The sequence below is a fragment of the Plutella xylostella genome, chromosome 31 (genome assembly GCF_932276165.1).
Source record: "Plutella xylostella chromosome 31, ilPluXylo3.1, whole genome shotgun sequence".
In the NCBI taxonomy this organism is placed as follows: Eukaryota; Metazoa; Arthropoda; class Insecta; order Lepidoptera; family Plutellidae; genus Plutella; species Plutella xylostella.
This window is the reverse complement of record NC_064011.1, coordinates 5,145,606-5,169,705: the sequence shown is the minus strand read 5'-3', so window position 1 is coordinate 5,169,705 and position 24,100 is coordinate 5,145,606. Positions and strand designations below refer to the sequence as shown.

Below are 24,100 nucleotides of genomic sequence, written 5' to 3'. Positions count from 1 at the left end.
AACATTGAAAGAGGATTACAGGTGCATGTAAGAAGAAGAATGCTAAATTCTGGGGAAAAAATAGACATTTCCCAAAGTTTATTGAGATTTTAGGTGGAAATCCTCATGAATCCCCTAGAAGCAGGTGGAAAGCCACGACCAGACCAAGTTTAAATCGAAGGTTGGTTATGTACCAACAGCTGAAAGAAGTTTCATTAACATTGAAAGAGGATTACAGGTGCCTGTAAGAAGAAGAATGCTGAATTCTGGGGAAATATTAGACATTTCCCAAAGTTTATTGAGATTTTAGGTGGAAATCCTCATGAATCCCCTAGAAGCAGGTGGAAAGCCACAACTAGACCTAGTTTAAATCGAAGGCTGGTTAAGTACCAACAGCTGAAAGAAGTTTCATCAACATTGAAAGAGGATTACAGGTGTCAGTAAGTGGAAGAATGCTGAATTCAGGGGAAAAAATACATATTTCAGAAAGTTTTTTAAAATTTTCAGCTGAAAATGCTGTTAGGACCACAACGTCTGCTATTTTTTATGATCGGCACTGATGATTGCTGAAAACCATTTTCAGGATTTTCAGCTCACATGAGTACATCTTCAGTTATAGGTAAATAGGTATTTAGCGGCCTAAGTCGAAATATTACACTCATACCCTCAGATACTCTAGAAGCAGGTGGAAAGCCACGACCAGACCTAGTCTCAATCGAAGGTTGGTTATGTACAAACATCTGAAAGAAGTTTCATCCACATTGAAAGAGGATTACAGGTTCCTGTAAGAAGATGAATGCTGAATTCCGGGAAAAAAAATTAACATTTCCCAAAGTTTATTGAGATTTTAGGTGGGATTTTTCCACCTGCTTCTTGGGTATCTGAGGGTATAAAAGTAACATTTTGACTTAGGCCGCTAAATACCTATTTACCTATAACTGAAGAGGTACTCATGTGAGTTGAAAATCCTGAAAATGGTTTTCAGCAATCATCAGTGCCGATCATAAAAACTAGCAGACGTTGTGGTCTTATCAGCATTTTCAGCTGAAAATTTAAAAAAACTTTCTGAAATATGTATTTTTTCCCCAGATTTCAGCATTCTTCTTCTTACTGACACCTGTAATCCTCTTTTAATGTTGATGAAACTTCTTTCAGCTGTTGGTTATTAACCAACCTTCGATTTAAACTAGGTCTAGTCGTGGCTTTCCACCTGCTTCTAGGGGATTCATGAGGATTTCCACCTAAAATCTCAATAAACTTTGGGAAATGTCTATTTTTTCCCCAGAATTTAGCATTCTTCTTCTTACAGGCACCTGTAATCCTCTTTCAATGTTAATAAAACTTCTTTCAGCTGTGGGTACATAACCAACCTTCGATTTAAACTAGGTCTGGTCGTGGCTTTCCACCTGCTTCTTGGGTATCTGAGGGTATGAGTGTAATATTTCGACTTAGGCCGCTAAATACCTATTTACCTATAACTGAAGAGGTACTCATGTGAGCTGAAAATCCTGAAAATGGTTTTCAGTGATCATCATTGCCGATCATATAAACCAGCAGACGTATTGGTTTTATCTGCATTTTCAGCTGAAAATTTTAAAAAACTTTGTGAAATATGTATTTTTTCCCCAGAATTCAGCATTCTTCCACTTACTGACACCTGTAATCCTCTTTCAATGTTGATGAAACTTCTTTCAGCTGTTTGTACACAACCAACCTTCGATTGAGACTAGGTCTGGTCGTGGCTTTCCACCTGCTTCTTGGGTATCTGAGGGTATAAAAGTAATATTTCGACTTAGGCCGCTAAATACCTATTTACCTATAACTGAAGAGGTACTCATGTGAGCTGAAAATCCTGAAAATGGTTTTCAGCAATCATCAGTGCCGATCATAAAAACTAGCAGACGTTGTGGTCTTATCAGCATTTTCAGCTGAAAATTTTAGAAAACTTTCTGAAATATGTATTTTTTCCCCAGATTTCAGCATTCTTCTTCTTACTGACACCTGTAATCCTCTTTTAATGTTGATGAAACTTCTTTCAGCTGTTGGTACTTAACCAGCCTTTGATTTAAACTAGGTCTGGTTGTGGCTTTCCAACTACTTCTAGGGGATCCATGAGGGTTTCCATCTAAAATGTCAATAAACTTTATTAAATGTGTATTTTTTTTCCCGGAATTCAGCATTCATCTTCTTACAGGAACCTGTAATCCTCTTTCAATGTTGATGAAATTTCTTTCAGCTGTTGGTTATTAACCAACCTTCGATTTAAACTAGGTCTAGTCGTGGCTTTTCACCTGCTTCTAGGGGATTCATGAGGATTTCCACCTAAAATCTCAATAAACTTTGGGAAATGTCTAATTTTTCCCCAGAATTCAGCATTCTTCTTCTTACAGGCACCTGTAATCCTCTTTCAATGTTAATGAAACTTCTTTCAGCTGTTGGTACATAACCAACCTTCGATTTAAACTAGGTCTGGTCGTGGCTTTCCACCTGCTTCTTGGGTATCTGAGGGTATGAGTGTAATATTTCGACTTAGGCCGCTAAATACCTATTTACCTATAACTGAAGAGGTACTCATGTGAGCTGAAAATCCTGAAAATGGTTTTCAGTGATCATCATTGCCGATCATAAAAACCAGCAGACGTATTGGTTTTATCTGCATTTTCAGCTGAAAATTTTAAAAAACTTTGTGAAATATGTATTTTTTCCCCAGAATTCAGCATTCTTCCACTTACTGACACCTGTAATCCTCTTTCAATGTTGATGAAACTTCTTTCAGCTGTTTGTACACAACCAACCTTCGATTGAGACTAGGTCTGGTCGTGGCTTTCCACCTGCTTCTTGGGTATCTGAGGGTATAAAAGTAATATTTCGACTTAGGCCGCTAAATACCTATTTACCTATAACTGAAGAGGTACTCATGTGAGCTGAAAATCCTGAAAATGGTTTTCAGCAATCATCAGTGCCGATCATAAAAACTAGCAGACGTTGTGGTCTTATCAGCATTTTCAGCTGAAAATTTTAAAAAACTTTCTGAAATATGTATTTTTTCCCCAGATTTCAGCATTCTTCTTCTTACTGACACCTGTAATCCTCTTTCAATGTTGATGAAACATCTTTCAGCTGTTGGTTCTTAACCAGCCTTTGATTTAAACTAGGTCTGGTCGTGGCTTTCCAACTACTTCTAGGGGATCCATGAGGGTTTCCATCTAAAATGTCAATAAACTTTATTAAATGTGTATTTTTTTTCCCGGAATTCAGCATTCATCTTCTTACAGGAACCTGTAATCCTCTTTCAATGTTGATGAAACTTCTTTCAGCTGTTGGTTATTAACTAACCTTCGATTTAAACTAGGTCTAGTCGTGGCTTTTCACCTGCTTCTAGGGGATTCATGAGGATTTCCACCTAAAATCTCAATAAACTTTGGGAAATGTCTAATTTTTCCCCAGAATTCAGCATTCTTCTTCTTACAGGCACCTGTAATCCTCTTTCAATGTTAATGAAACTTCTTTCAGCTGTTGGTACATAACCAACCTTCGATTTAAACTAGGTCTGGTCGTGGCTTTCCACCTGCTTCTTGGGAATCTGAGGGTATGAGTGTAATATTTCGACTTAGGCTGCTAAATACCTATTTACCTATAACTGGAAAGGTACTCATGTGAGCTGAAAATCCTGAAAATGGTTTTTAGCAATTATCAGTGCCGATCATATTAACCAGCAGACGTTGTGGTTTTGTGCGCGTTTTCAGCTGAAAATTTTAAAAAACTTTGTGAAATATGTATTTTTTCCCCAGAATTCAGCATTCTTCCTCTTACTGACACCTGTAATCCTCTTTCAATGTTGATGAAACTTCTTTCAGCTGTTGGTACTTAACCAACCTTCGATTTAAACTAGGTCTGGTCGTGGCTTTCCACCTGCTTCTAGGGTATCTGAGGGTATGAGTGTATTATTTTGACTTGGGCCGCTAAATACCTATTTACCTATAACTGAAGAGGTACTCATGTGAGCTGAAAATCCTGAAAATAGTTTTCAGTAATCATCATTGCCGATCATATAAACCAGCAGACGTATTGTTCTTATCAGCATTTTCGGCTGAAATTTTTAAAAAACTTTGTGAAATATGTATTTTTTCCCCAGATTTCAGCATTCTCCTTCTTACTGACACCTGTAATCCTCTTTCAATGTTGATGAAACTTCTTTCAGGTGGTGTTACTTAACCAGCCTTCGATTTAAACTAGGTCTGGTCGTGGCTTTCCGACTCCTTCGTGGTTGAAACGTCATCCACTTATGGAGAATAGATTTTTAAAAAATTATTTTGCTTTTTATTTTGCGGTTTGGTCATTCGATGTTTTAAATTTTAATTATTTAATACATTTGTATTTATTAGTAATATGAAATTAGCCTTAATTTTGAATAATATGTGTGGTACAAATCGTAACCTTCTTAATTTGGTCGCCTACACTTAGGCTGCTAACTTTAGGCTGCCAACTTCACACTGGTAACCCGACTGTCAGATGTCTTCAAGCTGCCCGAAGGCCTCTGACTAGGCTTAACGACTGCTGTCGATGCAGCAACCGGGATCCACGGCTTAACGTGCCCTCCGAAGCACGGAAGCGTCTAGAAAAGAACCTCTTGAAATTGGTCACCCATCCAATGACTGACCGTGCCAGTTGTTGCTTAACCTCAGTGATCAGATCAATTAGATTACAATCACTGAGGCCCGCTCGACTACGACATCGCTAGTCTGTTTTTTAATCTCAGATACTAAATTGACAGATTCTGAACGGTTCATAAATAGTCGATTGTGATAGTACGTTACTTAATAGCAGGACAATCGACTGTTGATGAACCGTTCTGAATCTGTCAATTTAGTATCTGAGATTAAAAAACATATTTTACTTATTCGTGAAAGGGTACTTACTCATTTTCCCTATAAAAACAAATACTTATAAGGTATTTTGCGATTGAAACATTGTGCAAAATAAAGTTTTAAAAAACTTCTATTAAAAAGCGTTTTTTCAAAATGTTTTTTTTTTTTTTTTTAAACATTTTTTATTTAATTGAAAAACTTGGGTTTATACATTTTACAGCGAACGAAAACCTGACATGGTTTATCTGTCGCTGTCAGTGCTCACTTATTTTTATGTGGAGTATCAAATTGATCAAATCTCCATTTATTAAACAATAAATGGAGATGCGGTGAATCAAACTTCAACAACCTCTCCTTGACTGAAGTAACGAAACAACATGTAAAAAATGGCAACCATTCAACCATTTTAAGTAAGTACCTATATTATGTAGGTATTCTATTCTATTCTAAGCTTTGACCATTTCCCACCACGCTGTTCCATTGCGGGTTGGTGGGTTCACATATCTATATTTGTGCTAATGTATAATAATAAGCCTTAGTGTGTTTTTCCTGTCAACCTACGATATACTCAAGTTTTGTTTTTGTCATTATGATAGCTAAATTTCCCCATATTAAGGTTTTATTTTTTTGTCGGCAACATCTATGGTTTGAGTGAGAAGGAGAATAGTGGACACGGAGATTGCGAGTCTATTTGTAGTTGGTCTGAGATTCAAGGTATATAGTTAAAAACCCAAAAAACGTAAGCAGCTGTCTTGTTTGACACGTGACTTGACCAAAAAGTTGACAAGCATCAAAAATCCGACCCAAAAGGAACAACACACCATAATGAGCACTCTTAATAAGTATTATAATTATTAATAAGGTTTACCTTCTGCATATCCCGGCACTAAAACTGCAAAATGTTACCCTTGTCAATAGATATCATTACAGAACATAGTATTTTAGGGAAATATCACGATAAGCGGTCACTTCAGTTAAGAAAAACGAAGTTTCAGAGCGAGTATCGCGAACCACGACTCTATCTCGTTGCATCGTATGGTACCATAATCCTTTCTAATCCTTACTTCCTTACTTATATTATAAATGCGAAAGTAACTGTGTCTGTCTGTCTGTCTGTCTGTCTGTTACTCTTTCACGCCAAAACTACTGAACGGATTTGAATGAAATTTGGTATACATACGGTTTTGACCCTGGGAAAGAACATAGGCTACTTTTTATCCCGGAATTCCCACGGGAAAACTTTTTAAGGCGAAGCGAAGCGCGCGGGAACAGCTAGTATTTTATATTAACAACAAGGTGTTCCCGCGAGCTTCGCTTCGCCTTAAAAAGTTTTCACGTGGGAATTCCGGAATAAAAAGTAGCCAATGTTCTTTTTCAGGTTTTAGACCATATGTATACCAAATTTCAATCAAATCCGTTTAGTAGTTTTGGCCTGAAAGAGTAACAGACAGACAGACACAGTTACTTTCGCATTTATAATATTAGATAGGATTAGGATATAAGAACGAGATGGAGTGTCAGTGCAAAATAAAACCCCACTTCAGCCACTAAGTTGTTATTTTATAGAGTTGAAGTAGAAGAAGAAAAATATATACCAATGTACGATGTTACCCATATTATTATGTTCTTACTGTACAAAAAGTAAAAAAAAATGCTTACATTCTGCTACTGTATCTAACGCTGGGAAATTGTAACACAAATTTCAGTCAGGTATAACGTAGGTAATATGTAATGTTTTCATACTCGTAAATAAATATACAGTGATTTCATCGAGAAAAAACCCCCATATGTAGGGTCAAATCTCGAAATTTTGCCAGTATTGAGTAAAATATTTGAAAAAATTATGCTGCATCAAATGCTTTCGCACTTTAGCATTCACGGCCTTCTTCATAACCAACAGTTCGGTTTCACCAAAGGTCGATCTACAACTGACGCTGGTGTCGCGTTGGTCAAGCACATATTTAGTGCTTGGGAGGAGCGTTCTGATGCTGTAGGTGTATTTTCGATTGAAAGCATTTGATTGTGTAGATCATGCCACTCTAATTATGAAACTCAAATATTATGGGCTAAATGGCAAAGCTCTCACATTATTGGACAAACAGAAGTCGAGATAAATGGAGTGCGTTCAGCTGGCTGTCCTGTCAGTATGGGTGTTCCCCAAGGCTCGATTTTAGGACCATTCTTGTTTCTTGTATAATTATGTTAACGATTTGCCGTTTTTGGTAGATAAATTATGCGAGATAGTACTGTTTGCTGATGATACTTCACTTATATTTAAGTTGAAGCGACAAGAAGATAATTTTGACAATGCAAACATAATATTTCCATAGTTGCTAATTGGTTTACTGTAAATAATTTAGCTTTTAATTCCAAGAAAACGAAATGTATTAAATTCACTTTGCCTAGTGTAAGACAAGTAGAGACAAATTTGACATTAAATAACGATAAGCTAGAGTTAGGGCCTGTTCCACAATGTCTGGTTAGTGGTTACCTGTCGGATAAAATACATACTGTCACTGTCTAAAAAATAATGACAGAGAGTGACAGCATGTATTTTATCCGACAGGTAGCCACTAACCAGACATTGTGGAACAGGCCCTTAGTAAATGAAACTGTATTCCATGGTATTCAATTGACTCATAGTTGCAATAGGGACCCCATATTGAGAGGATAGCCGGCAGATTGAGTTCTGCGGCTTATGCAGTTAGAGCCATTAGACAGTTAACAGATGTAGCTACAGCCAGGCTTGTGCATTTTCATAGTGTTATGTCTTACGGAATTCTATTGTGGGGACGAGCGGCTGACATTAATAAAATTTTTATACTGCAAAAACGTGCGATTCAAGCCATATATATGTATTAGGGTCTAGAGTTTCATTAAGAGACAGGTTTAAGGAAATATGTATACTGACTGTTCCATGTCAATATATTTCTGAAAATATTATGTATGTTCGTAGAAACTTAAATTCTTTTAGTAAAGTAGGAGCTCTTCACGGTATTGAGACCAGGAACAAAAATAAGTTGCTTTTCCCCACACTCAGACTTTCGAAAACAAACACTTGATTCATGGGGAACTGTATACGTTTTTATAATAAATTATCAAACGAAACAATAAACCTTACTGAGAAACAATTTAAGAATTTTGTAAAAGCAACATTATGTAATAAAGCTCATTATAGTCATCATCATCATCACGACCCATTACGTCCCCACTGCTGGGGCACGGGTCTCCTTCCAATGAAGGAAGGGTTTAGGCCTAGTCCACCACGCTGGCCAAGTGCGGGTTGGTGGATCATTATAGTATTAATGATTATTTGAATGACAAAAACGCCTGGGCTTATCCACCTCAGCTTAGGCTGTTGGAAAAATGAAATAGATATACTTAAGTAAAATTGTACTAGAAATAAGTGAAAACTGTATTAGATATAAGAAAAAAGTTGAAAAGATGCTCGAGGAGTTTCTTTCGCCATTTCTTTCCTCCTTAATGGCGGGGCCTTTGTGAAATGGTGGTAGATTATGACTTTTGACAAGTAATTCTAATATTCTACGTCGAAAAAAGAAACGATTTCATTTCATTTCATTTCAATATTCTAGAAATGGCGGCCATTTTAAAGTTTAAGATACTTAGTTTTCATAGAAAATCATATCTCGAGATTTAAACGGCTTACGGACATGAAATAAAATGATTTTATCCGCTTTTATTCATCTCTATCGAATCAAAATGTGCAAAACGTGCCAGTGCTTCTTTTGACGAGACTGTGGTGGCTGAAACACGGCCCGTGATGCAGGTTGGATTTGGGGACGACTTGGTTCCTAATTTCAGCGGCCAAGACAAAATCTACGCTGTGTCGTGGTGGATTCAAAACGTGGAGGACTATGCTGAGATACTACAGTGGACTCCGTTGCAACAACTTATTGTCGCGAGAAGATCGTTAATGGGCACCGCGGCGCTATGGCTGAAATCAGAGCGGCCTTTCAAGACGTGGGACGAGATGAATCAGGCGTTCAAAAAACACTACACGAAACCATGGCTAGCCGTAAGAAACATGAAGACGAGAGCTGCCTTGATTACCTCCTCGTCATGAAGGAGTTGCGCAAACGTGGCAGGATGGCGGACTACGTGGCCATAAAATACATCATAGAAGGCATACAAGACGCAGAATGCAATAAGATTATGTTGTATGGGGCGACCACGTACCCAGAACTTAAAGAAAAGTTACGCATATACGAGGTGGTAAAAGAAAAACTTAAGATAGAAAGTGCTACCAGAAGACCTAGGGAACCAATGACGCATACAAGACTGCCCAGACTGCCTGCATTGAGATGCTACAACTGTGGAGAGAGAAACCATCACTCTAGAGAATTCCCGCATCAACATCTTGGGCACAAACTTCAACAAGCGGAAACTACGGCGGCCAATCAGATGCAAGAACTAGCCGTCCAAACTTCCGGGGACAACAGTCATTCCGGCAGGTTGGCAACAATGGCGGCGGAGAGACGCGATAACTTCAAGGCGGACCAAGACGGACGATGAAGACGAAGGATGCTCCCATTCAACTGCGTATTATACTGAAGGACGATGTACCGGTGGCTCAGCGACCAAGACGGCTGGCCATCAGTGAACAAGAAGAAGTTGAAAGGCAGATTGAACAGTGGCTCAAAGACGGACTAATTCAGGTGAGTTGGTCAGAATATGCTAGTCCATTAGTGTTAACTCGGAAGAAGGATGGTACTACTAGGATTTATATAGATTACAGATAAATCAACAAGAAAATGGTTAAGGATGAGTACCCATTGCCGAACATTGATCAGCTAGCATCAGCGAAGGTATACAGTACGTTGGACTTAAAAAATGGTTATTTTCATTTACCTGTACATGAGGATTCAGTAAATTTTACTGCCTTTGTTACACACAATGGCTAGTATGAGTTCTTAAAAGCACCATATGGTTTAGCTGTTTAATCCAAAGTTTTCACAAGATTTATAACGATAATCTATCGTGAGCTGATTGCCAAAAAGATTGTATTAATATTCATCGACGATTTATTAATTCCAGCTCAAACTGAAAGACAGTTTGAGCTGCAAGAAGTACTGCAAGTAGCATCACAGTATGGACTGGAGATGAACTGGAAGAAGTCATAGTTGGTTGTTAAAAGAGTGCAGTATTTAGGCCACATTATTGAGAATGGCCAGGTGAAACCATCGCCAGACAAGACAGAGGCTGTACGAAGATTTCCTGAACCAAAGACGATTAAACAGCTGCAGATTTTTGTTGGTCTAACATCTTACTTCCGTAAGTTTATCCAAAATTATTCTTTGATTACAAAACCTCGAACTGATTTAATGAAGAAGGACTGTAACTTTAACTTTAACCAAGAACAGAAAGAGTCATTTGAACAATTGAAGGAGAATCTTACTAGCACCCCAGTGCTGCAGATTTATGACTCTAAGTTAGAAACAGAGCTGCATACAGACGCATTTATAAATAAATAAATAAATATGTTGGGACATCTCACACACGGCCATCCGACCCCAAGCTAGGCAGAACCTGTGTTATGGGTGTCGGACAGCTAATATATACACACAAATACATAGATATATAGATACTAAATATAAATATCACACCCGAGTACAAATATCTGTCTTTAAACAAATATTTGCCCCAGCCGGGAATCGAACCCCAGACCTTCGGCATAGCAGTCAGGGCGACTAACCACTACGCCATTCGACCGTCATTGTCTAGTGTCAATGTCTAGTGTGGCATATGCTGCTATATTGATGCAGAGGAGCAATGAAGATGGTTGTTTGCATCCTTTGTATTACATGAGCCGAAAGACCACAGACGCTGAAAGTAGATGTTCAAGTTATGAACTTGAGGCACTGGCCATCATAGAGGCAATAAAGAAGTTTCGAAAGTATTTGTTAATGTCAATGATTTCAAAAGGAAGGATATGCCCTTCAGAACATTTTACTCAAACCTTCTTCATACAAGCAAAATAACTGTTATCTGTCATAATTTGTTTGAACTATGTCAGTGCCTAGCAACTATCTTGACGACGTAACCTTGTACGTGCGTTAATAATTTACCATCCCGGACATTGTTTTATTATTTGCAGGCGCCATATCAATAATTTAAGACAAATCCAACGACTAAAATTAAAACTGTTTTGGGCTGTAGACCTGTAAAGCGTCCCGTACAAATAGACTAAAAATCACGCTCCAAAACGTAAGTGTGTGCAACAAGAAAATGTTCTCGGAGGATAGTCAACAAAAAATGACGTCCGCACAAGGTTACAGCGCGCGGCCATTGTAGACTTTGGTAGTAAAATAATTATCACTTTATAATGTGTTTATTACTTAATTTAATGGTAATTACCGATGATACGATATTCGATGTTAATTTTTGACCTTCGTATAATGGTTTTTGCAGCCTTTCACAACACAACTACATATTTATCACAAGATTCACAAGACCATCTCTCGGCCACAGACAACTGTCGACTGAGGAGCGTTGGCCCTAAAATTACGATTTTAGGGCCAACGCGCGGATGCCATTTTTTTGAGTGGGAGGCCCTGTCCTTACGCTAGTAATATATATGTCAATGGTTAATGTATAATAACTTATCGTAAAGCTTTTCAGATGACGCTCATGAAGAGAGATATGTCTACATCCACAAGGGTGGCCAGAGGGATAATATTCCTTCAGGAGTACAACTTCAGAGTGGAGCACAGAAAGGGATCCCAAATGCGACATGCAGATGCGCTGAGCAGAAACCATTATGTAGCAATGATAACATCAGATTTTCAGGAGAAACAGAAGCAAGCCCATTTGAGAGACGTTTGCATTAAAAAGCGGTAAATCTATGGAATGCATTTCCTATAGATGTGAGATTATCATCATCACCTAACGCAATTAGAAATAATTTGAAAAAATTTATTTTACGATCTTAGGTTGGTAGAAATTTATAGTTAGTATTTATTTATTTTAGTAGGTTTAGTTTTAGTTTGTTATCATTAGTATATATTATTAATTTTGTAAATAAATATTTATTTATTTATTTACTATAGATATATTTATATATAATTCTAAAAGATGTTTGTGTAAATTTTAGGATATAGGTTATGTAACATTTGTATACAATCATAAATTTAGTTAAAAGAGTTTAGACTGTGTCTTCTTACCTTCAGGCTTGTCTGGAAGAGATTAGGCGATAAGTCCGTCCTTGTATACTAGTTTAGTTTAAGATTTTACTGTACCTATGTATTTATGTATACAATAAAGGGTTAAATAAAAAAATTAAATAATAAGACATTGTGGGGGATGTTTGTGCGTGCGTTGACGTAAGCTTTCGTTTCACAACTAAACGGTAAAATGTACTCGAACTGACGCTGCTGGAGTGTTACCAAGCTGAGCCGATGCTACGGCAGTCGAAACACAAGGATCATAAAAATAAGAATAAGGTTCATGACGCCTGGACACATCATCATCAGCCAATAATCATCCACTGCTGGACATATTGAGCGCCACAACACTCGGTCCTGGGCCTTCCACATACAACCACTACAGGCTACCCGCCTAAGGTCGTCAGTCCAGCGGACAGGAGGACGTCCCACGCTGATGCCTGGACACGCATAAGTTCTATCTTAAATATACCAGTGGCTGAGTTAAATAAAAAGAAGGATTCGCTAATGTCGAGCTATAGAACATCATAGAAAAAATACTGGCTTTTTAGATTTAACACACAAGTAATTATAGTAAGCAATGGCAAGCAGAGCCCCAACAGCAGCAGATTCTACCAATCACGTCATCATCCATTGAAGTTGCGAACAACACTGCGAAGCTTCGTGAATTTGGCGGGACACACTCATGCGCGAACCGCTGTGTATGAGCGCGCTTAAGCATAGATTTTCTACCTAAATTTCAGTTATACATAATGTATAAAAAAGGTTATTTTCAATCAATCAATCTTTGTTTGTGGCTGTATGCCGTGTGTGACTAACACAGCAAATTCGGCCAATTAAGATTGTCTTAAGGTACAAACTATCGGTCTTATTCATAAAAAAACCTTATAGTAGGTTTACTGAGCTCAATAGTTACGGAACACATTAAGCCTATTTGAGGTTCCGTAAAAATCTCTATTCATAATAGTTCTGTAAACCTTCAATAACTATAGTGATGCTAATAGATTTCACAGACCAAACATTTTGACATTTACCCTATTAAGTTGCCGGTCCGACGAAACCATAAACAAAAATAGCGAAAACTTTCATTCATTTATCAATCTCTATTATCTATGTTAGCCTCGGCGCGGCACTTAAAAAAGTTTACGTTGGCTTAAAGGCGCAGTTGGCCAAGCCAAAACCCACAAAAAAAAAAATTAAATTTTTACGTTACCATGGCAACTTATTTTCAGCAAATATTAACTCACAACAAATGTCAAATCGTCAATAAAGCAGAACAGCTGTTGACCGGCCGCCATGTTTTTGTACAAGAGGAGGTTTACGGAAGGTGTATAGTAGGGTCCAGTCAACTTTAGCATATCAAGGTTTTACGAATCAGTTGGAGAGTTCTTTAGCGCTATTGATCGTTTATGAATAAAGTTTTTTTGACATTTGCTTATAGCAGGCCTATAGGTCTCCCGTAACTTTTTATGAATAAGACCGTATGTATATTGCTGTGTTTAAGGTGGAGATTTAAAGATATTTACAAGGTGTAATACCTGAAACAAACAGACAGACACAATTTATACAGGGACATCACAAACAAAGGGTTAGTATATAATGAACACAAACAAATTTATAGTTTAATATTGTTAGTTTTGAAGAATTTATACAGGATGTTAGCGATTGGGGTATCTACAAGAAAGTGTTAGTAGGTAATTGATATTTACAGGTCTTGGGATAGAGGGAGGGAGGAAATCATAGAGGGAGGATTGTAGGTTGGGACACTCAAAGAAAAGGTGGTCGACAGATCCTTCGCTGGTGCCGCAGTCACATACAGTACTAACTATCACGCACCCGAATCCTAGCCAGGTGCACAGGCGTGCACGCATGACCAAGACGGAGTTTGCAGATAATCGAGGTGGAGGGTTTATCTAGGAGTCTTGCTCTAAAAAACCATGGCCTTTTGGGAATATGTGGTTGGATTAAGGAGTAATACTTACCTTTAACTTTCCTGGAAGCGTCCCAGGAAAAGGTTATTTTTTATAATACCTATAAGTACTGTTAAACTGTGTTGTTTATTTAAACATTGTTTTTCAGTAAAATATTTCAGCTGTATTGTAAGCTATTAAGTTTTATACTTACTTAATTAACTCTAGAATAAAAAGTATGTACAAGGTTTTAGTTTAAGGGCGTCTTGCACAACAAAGTTAAATAAAATTAAATCTATGACCTCTTGCTCTGACATTATACTGTCAGAGCAAGACACAAACTATTTAATTTTATTTAACTTTGTTGTGCAAGACGCCCTAAGTTTATGATTGAGATAAATAAGTTTGACAAAAAAACTCTTATTATTTTATATCAAAACTCAAAACTGAACAGTTAGGTAACATATTTTATCTCCTATGTATCAACTAATATATATATATATATATATATATATATATATATATATATATATATATATATATATATATATATATATAAAAAAACTCTTATTATTTTATATAATATATATATATATATATATATATATATATATATATATATATATATATATATATATAGAATATAAGAGTTTTTTTGTTCATGTGTAACTTTAGCACTATATATATACCCGCACTCGGCCAGCCTGCATTTAGTCTGACCTTAGTGCTAAAGTTACACATGAACAAAAAAACTCTTATTATTTTATATAATATATATATATATATAAAATAATAAGAGTTTTTTTGTTCATGTGTAACTTTAGCACTAAGGTCAGACTAAATGCAGGCTGGCCGAGTGCGGGAGTGAGATAGTATGAGTGAGCGAGTAAGGCGATACGAAAAGGTAGATGGCGCCACTGGCGATTCTGATTATTATAACCGTGTTGTCAAATTGTGTGCACTCGCAAGTTATTAATTAAAATAAACGTGTGAAGCCAGTAATCTGCGCCTAATTTCCGCACATTATATTAGGTACTAGCTGTTCCCGCGCGCTTCGCTTCGCCTTAAAAAGTTTTTCCGCGGGATTTCCGGGATAAAAAGTAGCCTATGTTTTTTCCCAGGGTCTAGACCGTATGTATACCAAATTTCATTCAAATCCGTTCAGTAGTTTTGGCGTGAAAGAGTAACAGACAGACAGACAGACAGACAGACACAGTTACTTTCGCATTTATAATATTATATAGTTAGGATTATTTTATTGCGTGTGACATTGTATGTTACGTAGCAGCACTGTGTATACAGGCGCCTTTGCCACTGTTGCCAAAGTAAATTTACTGTTTACTAAGTTTAGAAAAGTGCCTACATAATATTATTTAAATTACAGCGGCAACGGTAAAAAAGTTTTTTTTACTTAGTAGTTAATCGAGAAACCGATGAAGTATTCATTTGAAATATTATATTTAGTACATAAAACACTTATTACCAGCTCCTATTGGTATCATAACTGAAATAAATGAATTACTTAACAAAAAAATCAATATCATTTTTAAATCAGCATTACCAGAGTTACCACAAATTCACGGCAGTAGCATTTTTTTACAGTAGGGGCACTTGCAAAAACATTTTAAATCTAGATTTAGTGTCAAATCTCGATTTAAGAAACGTCAGTCCGTATAAAATTTGACACTAAATCGAGATTTAACACTAAATATAGATTTAATATGTTGGTGCAAGTGGCCCTAAGTATATAAAATTACTTACTTGGAATCGCTACTGAAATGAGATAAAAAACTTACTATGATGAATAAAGTAATTTTATTTAACACGTTCAACGACATCAAAAATTTAGCGAATTTCCATTGGGGCCATGGCGGACAGTGCTGGGCAACAACAAGCTTTTCCATTCGGGCCGTGTTGGGCAACGGTGACCGCGAATCAGAGTCTTTCTTGACTTGCTCCCAGAGGCCGACGGGCAGTAATTCTTAGGCGATTGAAATGAAGGTTGACCCGCGTGGCTCTCGATTTAAGAAAAGTCAGTCCGTATAAAATTTGACACTAAATCGAGATTTAACACTAAATATAGATTTAATATGTTGGTGCAAGTGGCCCTAAGTAAAAAAAAATACTTACCTGCAGCCACTGAAATGAGATAAAAAACTTACTATGATGATTAAAGTTATTTTACTTAACACGTTCAACGCCATCAAAAATTTAGCGAATTTCCATTCGGGCCGTGTCGGTCAATGGTGACCGCGAATCAGAGTCTTTTTTGACTTGCTCCCAGAGGCCGACGGGCAGTGATTCTTAGGCGATTGAAATGAAGGTTGACCCGCGTGGCTCTGTAGTATGTCCTATACCACTTGGTTTTTGAAAATGTTTAAGATTAAATTTTTAAAATCAAATATCTGGTCATGACGCCCATCATGTTTTTTTTTTTTATTAGAAAGGGAACTATGCGGATAAAATCATGTGGTGGGTCGTGAGTAATTGATATATGTACATAACTTAACGGATCTTTTGAAAAACTGACGGTCTTTTAAGTTTGGGGCAAAGTTAGCTACTAGTGGGGGGTGGGCGACACACTGTGGTCGCGGCTGACCCGCGCGGCTCTGTGCAACGAATTTCCGGTTTTCCGTCCTTGGAGGCCGCGTCGGTCATTGCTGGGTGATACCCCATAACTCAGTTAATAATCAATATAAATACACCGCTGTTAAATAAAATATATAAAAATCGGTTTATCTATTTAAAAAACTAAAAAAAAAGTTGCAAAATTTAGACATTTTACTGATTTGAATTGGCCCGATTGAAATATACCACTGTCGCCCAGCAGTGACCGACATGGCGTGGAACGTGTTAAGTACTTTGCCTTATTTGGTAGAGATGTGACGGTATAATTCAAATGATATAATAATTATATACTCACGTTTAATTTTTTCTTTTTGGTCGTTTATTTCTTTATCTGCGTCTTCAATAGCCTCAGTTGCATCTGTAAAACGTATTATGTTCTTACTTAGACTCTCAATCTATTTCAAAAGCATCCATTGTCTAACCGAGGACTAAAATATTTAGCTGGTAATGATTGACTTCTCACTTACTATTATTTGCACCGTTTGCGTCGCATAGACAACATTCTTCGTCTGAGACTGCAGAAATAATGAAATCAAATATAAATTGAATATTTGTTTGGATTTAAAGTAGGTAACTACTGGTTACATAAGGATCGAAGATGATAGTCAAGAAGTAAAATTCATTGTCAAAAGTATTCAATGAATATGCATGTAGCATGTGACGTATTACGATGCATTCCATAAATATTTGTAATACTATCTCTTAACAACATACGTCACAATTCGCATACCTTCTATTTAATAGATAACCAAACTAGACTCTATTGACATGTCTACGTCATAGCGCATTCCAGAATCTTCATATAAATATGTTACTATTTTACTGAATAAAGAGAGTTCTATACAGTTAAGACACGACGCGTTATTCATTTCAGTACTCCAAGCGCCCAACGTCTCATGGCGACCGCGACAGCCGGCCTGCCTCTTCGCGGCAGTGCCGGTTGCACTCGAACGTAAAAGTACGCGTTATGTGTCGGAATACATAAATTAAAATAAAATCCTTTAAAAAAATAATTTTGGAGTGCCCAACATCTCAATGCAAAAAAGAAGGGGCGATAGCACGCCACCTTGTGGGACACCAGCCCTGGTATTGCACCACTGTGAGTCAGAGTCCTCAAACTCCTCAATATGAACTGTTTGCCGGCGTCCGTGCAAGTAACTACGGAACCAGTCAATTACCGTTGGAGATAAGTTAAAAGATCGCAGCACCCCGAGGAAAATATGAAAAACTACTGCATCGAATGCATTACGAAAGTCAGTTTCTTACCAGTTCCACTGTAAAAAATTCATATATCATTTATATTTGAAAGCAAAGTAATTAATAGACGTATTTTAAGGAATAATTTAACATACTTATCCGGTTGTTCTAAAACGACTGAAATAACAATTGAATTGTTCATTAAACTTATAACTGAATTAACATATTAAGTAACTTTATATTTCCTGAATAAAGGTAATAAAATAAAACCTATAACCAAAATATTCAGACGATCGAATGATGTAGTGGTTAGTGGCCCTGACTGCTACGCCGAAGGTCGCGGGTTCGATTCCCGGCTGGGGCAGATATTTGTTTATTTGTTCTCGGGTCTTGGGTGTTGATATAAATTTATATTTAATATGTATCTAAGTATCTATGTATTTGTGTAAATGTATCAGCTGTCCGATACCCATATAACAGGCTCTGCTTATTTTAGGGTCGGATGGCCGTGTGTGAGATGTCCCCAAATAATTATATTTATATTTATTTATATATTCTACTTACCTTGCATACAACTTTCCATAACTAAATAAATATGTTAGGTCTTGATTAATAATTTCATAACAGAAAACACACACAAATAGGCCATTCATTTAACAAAGATAAGTACTCAAGTATAGCAAAGGTACGATAATGTAAAATAGAAACTTACCACTATTCCATAAACCTGCTACAGTTACTCCTTTGACCTCCTCGTCTGCAAATCCCCATAAAATCTTTTTTTTATAGTATTTCAAATCATTATTATTTAAACACATGAAGAATAAAAGAATTTGGTCACTTGAGGAATGTTGATACCTCAAGAAAGAATGTTAAAATGAAGGTAGTGGCTGAGGATACTCAGATAACCTGAAAACACGAAACACAGGCCTATTGTTATGTAGCCCTACCTTTATTATCTTTATTATGGCCTCCTTCATAGGCTAGAGATTCACGTGTCAACCACTCACGGTAATATCGCCGTGTGGAGACCTTCTATGAACATATAATAGAAATACGTGGCACGACGGACCATAGTATCGTCGCGATTTCCTCGAATCCTCGCCTCTGAAGACGGTCCCTTACTCTAAAAGGTTATTTACCTATTTTAATAGCATTCGATAGGGTTCGATTCCCGGCTGGGGCGGATATTTGTTTAAAGACAGATATTTGTACTCGGGTCTTGGGTGTTGATATTTATATTTAATATCTATCTATCTATATATTTGTGTAGATATATCAGCTGTCCGATACCCATAACACAGGCTCTGCCTAGCTTGGGTTCGGATGTATGTGTGTTAGATGTCCCCACATATTTATTTTATTTATTTATTTGACCGCGGTATTCGACTTACCATTTTTATCTGGTGTACTTATTACTTCCATTAAGTAGCTCGTGATACCAAATTTCATACACTCCATGTGTCTGATACAGCGGCGTCGCTCTGTAAATAAAACAGTAGGCTTCTAAAGCAGGTATTGCAGGTATTCTAAAACCCGCGTTTATAGAACCGTACTGTCAGTTTACAAGAGGCTTGCAATGTCGTCTCGAAGCATAGATTAGGTAATGATATACGAAACAGAATGATATGTCACATACAAAAACAAAGCATAACCCGAGTCCGCATTGTTCTATGCATAAAACGGCGTTTTCATTTTCTTTTGCCAAATTAATGAGCATTCATTTATTTGGCAAAAGAAAATGAAAACGCCGTTCAATTTACTTTAATTGAACTTGGTTTCAAGCAAGATGGCATTTCTCGTTAGTGTGGCGTAAACATTTAAATAAAGATATTTTACACTTTTCAAGAATATCAAATGGCGTTAAAATAAAAGCTATTTCTCACTGCGTCGGCGCTGTCGCCGTTTGCGTTTCCCTTTCCCTTTCCCTTTGCCTTTCCCCTTGCCCCCTTTCGTGCTGCGTCGACCAGGCGTCGTCCTGGTCTTTTGGGAGCGAAGAGTGGTCGATTGGGGTCGCCGAGTGGGCCTGGCGCGGGTTGGTTTAGGGCGCGGCCGTCGCGGCGGTCGCGGCGGTCGCGGCGGTCGCGGCCGTATTGGTAGTTTTGGTTCTGTATGAGCAATAACATTATTAATAGGTTGTAGATAAGTTCAGTAGATTAATGGGGACCCCATATTGAGAGGATAGCCGGTAGATTGAGTTCTGCAGCTTATGCGGTTAGAACCATTAGACAGTTAACAGATGTAGATACAGCCAGGCTTGTGTATTTTAGTTATTTTCATAGTGTTATGTCTTACGGAATTCTATTGTGGGGACGAGCGGCTGACATTAATCAAATCTTTGTTCTGCAAAAACGAGCAATTCGAGCCATATATGTATTAGGGTCTAGAATTTCATTAAGAGATACGTTTAAGGAAATAGGTATACTAACTGTTCCATGCCAATATATCTATGAAAATATTATGTATGTTCGTAAAAACTTAAATTCATTTGGTAAAGTAGGAGCCACTCACGGTATTGAGACCAGAAACAAAAATAAGTTGCTTTTCCCCACACTCAGACTTTCGAAAACAAACACATCATTCATGGGGAACTGTATACGTTTTTATAATAAATTATCAAATGAAGCAATTAATCTTACTGAGCAAAAATTTAAGAATTATGTTAAAGCTACATTATGTAGTAAAGCTTACTATAGTATAAATGATTATTTAAACGACAAAAACGCGTGGTCTTGTCCACCTCAGCTAAGGCTATTGAAAAAATGAAATGGATATAGGTACTTAAGAAAAATTGTAGGTACTAGATAATTATAAGTAAAAATTGTAATAGATATACATATAAGGAAAAAGTTGAAAAGATGCTCGAGGAGTTTCTTTCGCTATTTCTTTCCTTCTCAATGACAGGGCCTTTGTGAAATGGTGGTAGATGACTATCGACAAATAATTGTAAAATTTTACGTCGATTAAACCATTTGAATTTGAATTTGAATTTGAATTTAATGAATACTAATATTAGTAGTTCCCCCCCCCCCGCGCGAAGCGACGAATCGAGTCAGACGGGTTTGTTTTTGATGCTGCATTTTAATGTTCAAGTGCCTCGAACTCAAGATAGTGCGCGATTAAGTGTTTTTATATCAATCTTATTGTGAATATTGTGATTAATATTTTGTTGGTTACAATTCGCGCACTACCCCACGTATACAAACTGGTATAAGCGCCTGTCGACATAGCAGAGCAATAAATTGCAACTGCGCTACAGTGCAGCGTCTGTGGCACTGTTAATAATAATTTCCCACTTTTTGTTTGGCACGCTACGAGACCAGCAATTATGTATCACTCACTTAAATCAACTCATCAGGAAGCTCCATCTAAATCGGAAAGTGACCTAATAAATTTAGAGAAGGAAGTAAGTACTCAACTACACTCACCTGAGACTTTTATAACACAACGAGCCAAACGTCCTAGAGACTCCAGTAACTCTAATAAGAGTAATGGATCTCTCCCGGACTCCTTCGATGCAAGCGTAACCGCGATCATCTCCATAAACAGCAGAAAGCGGACAAGGATAATGCTATTTTAAGATTAACCCGTATCCTCCCAGTGTTCCATTTTTGGAACGGTAACTTTGTGATTTTTTTTCTCGAATTTCTGAACGCATCTTTAAATTTATGTTTTTAAGTTGGTATTACTGTCATTTCTAGCTGTCATTTGAATAATTAAAATCTCACTTCGCGCGGTTGAAAACGCGGTAAAACCATGGTAAAACATAAATTTATTTTGAAGTTTTAAGTGAAAATTATTGCAAACAGAAAAACGTAAGTAATTATGATGTTTACATTATACTTGTGATAATTTAGGTTTTATACACATGCTAAAATATTGTTCTATCATATCATAATACATATTTAGAAAAAAATATGAAAATATGTGGGTTGGTGTAACTTTTATGTACCGTTCCATTATTGGAACAGTAGAAACATACAAGGCGTAATCTTTATACTTAGGATTTTTGTGTATCTGTATTGCCTCGTAATTATTGTAATATTTTATTGCAGATTGAATGTGAATGAGATAATCTCTCAGTTGGAAGAAGATGATGACTTTTTTGCGGCTGATATTTTCATCACGCCACCTGACAAATGGCAAAATAGTGACGAAGACAGCGGTGACGAAGAGTTTCCAAGCATAAATAACTTATCTAGAAATCAGTTACTGGCAGAAGCTGAACTCCGGATCACCAGATCGTCTCAATCTGAGTCTAGCATAGTGAAGGAGCTCGTTGAAAATGAAGTTCAAGTGGAACCAACACCTTCCACATCGTCAGTGACGCAGCCTCCACAGCCCATATGCTCGTCGATGGTGACACAGGCCCAGCCCCCGCTCCCGCCCCCGCCCTCACCCACGCCCCCGCCAAAAAGAAGACGTGTTGAAGTTGCAAGAAAGTGGAAGTTTGTAGATATTCGAGAAAAAGCTGAGAAGGAGTACCGTGAACCAGATTTCCTGGATAACCTGGAAACCCCAGTTCAGTTTTTTGAACTTTTTTTTGATGAAGAGGTGATCAAATTACTGCGCTCAGAAACTAAAAAAAATGCGATTGAAAAGGGCAAACATGCATTTTGTGTCACTACAACGGAAATCAAACATTTTATTGCCATTCTATTACTGTCGGGGTATAACAGTGTTTCGAGATACCGAATGTATTGGGAACATAGAGTTGACTGCAGTTTTCCAACAGTGGCAGCTCTTATGTCAAGAAATCGATTCGAAGATTTGTTGCAGTTTTTCCATGCTGCCGATAATAATAATCTAGATCCTAATGATAAGTTTGCTAAAGTGCGCCCTCTATGGAAACTGCTCAATGCAAGATGGGTAAAGTACTATCCAGGAGATAAAAATTTGAGCATTGACGAATCTATGATTCCCAATTATGGAAAACATGGCACAAAGCCGCATATCCATGGAAAACCAATAAGATTTGGATATAAAAATTGTTCAATTTGTACACGACTTGGATATTTGATTAATGGTGAGCTTTATCAGGGAGCTAGTACAGGAAATACTCATCCTGAGTTAGGTGTTGGTGCCTCAGTTGTCCTGGATCTGATATCAAAGCTGCCGCAAGGAAGCTACAGTTTTTACTTTGACAACTTTTTTACATCTTTACCGCTGCTTGACGAGCTACAAAAGGTGGGTCACGATGGAACGGGGACTATACGAGCCAACCGAACTGAGAAAGCACCTCTCAAAGATCCGAAAGAAATGAAGAAAACAAGTAGAGGATCTCATCACCAATGTACTGATGTATTATCTAATATCACGCTTGTTAGATATAATGACAATAACATTGTCACAGTGGCCTCGACTCAATGTGGTTCAGAACCCAAGAGCAAAGTCAAACGTTACTGTGATAAAAAGAAGAAGGAAGTTGACCAACCTCGTTGCTTCGTAAAATATAATAAGTTTGGATTTCGTAAAAATATCTCCACCGTTGATGCAGTTCTAAAGCTAACAAATAATATAGTAAAAAACATAAACAGCAATAAGAAAACTCTCGCGGTGTTCCTTGATTTAGCAAAAGCCTTTGACACCGTACCGATTCCTATTCTTCTAACCAAACTATATATATATATATATATATATATATATATATATACTTAATCGGTGTCAGAGGCACTCAGCATAACTTATTCGAATCGTACCTTACGGGACGATCACAAATGGTTAAAATAGGCCACCACACTAGTGACGAATTGCAAATCTCTTACGGGGTACCGCAAGGTAGTATATTAGGGCCCACACTATTCCTCGTTTTTATTAATGATATGTGTAGTATTCCACTTAAAAATGGCACTATTATTACATACGCCGATGATACAGTCCTTCTTTTTAATGATGTTAGTTGGGCTAATCTCCAAAAGATTACACACACACTTCCTTACCTTGAACACCTCTAAAACCAAATTTATACCCTTCTCCCCCACATCCGCCAATCAACCAAAATCACCTATCATTATGCAAGCTCACTCCTGTCACGATCCTCTATTGTGCCAATGCCCCTCCATAGACCGTACTGACACAATTAAATACCTAGGAATCACTATACATAGATAAATATCTTAACTTTAAGACCCACATTGATCTGCTTACGTCTAGACTTAGGAAATTAATATATGTATTTAAATCTATCCGACAATCTGCCCCTCCAAATGTAATCAAGACCATGTATCTTGCTCTAGCTCAATCTATAATTACATATTGTATACCGTGTTGGGGTGGTGCTGCAAAAACACATCTAAAACCGCTGGAAGTTGCCCAACCTGGAGTACTGAAGGTGGCC

General features: G+C 37.3%; 1 protein-coding gene across 1 annotated transcript; it reads left to right on the top strand.

Annotated features, from left to right (window-relative positions):
- The first annotated feature begins 9,376 nt into the window (after window positions 1–9,376).
- LOC125491096 (piggyBac transposable element-derived protein 3-like) lies at window positions 9,377–23,421 on the top strand. Its single transcript, XM_048632187.1, has 3 exons — window positions 9,377–9,523; window positions 11,487–11,701; window positions 21,819–23,421. Exons 1-3 carry the CDS (start codon window positions 9,377–9,379, stop codon window positions 23,419–23,421), a joined length of 1,965 nt encoding a protein of 654 aa, XP_048488144.1.
- The last annotated feature ends 679 nt before the right edge of the window (window positions 23,422–24,100 follow it).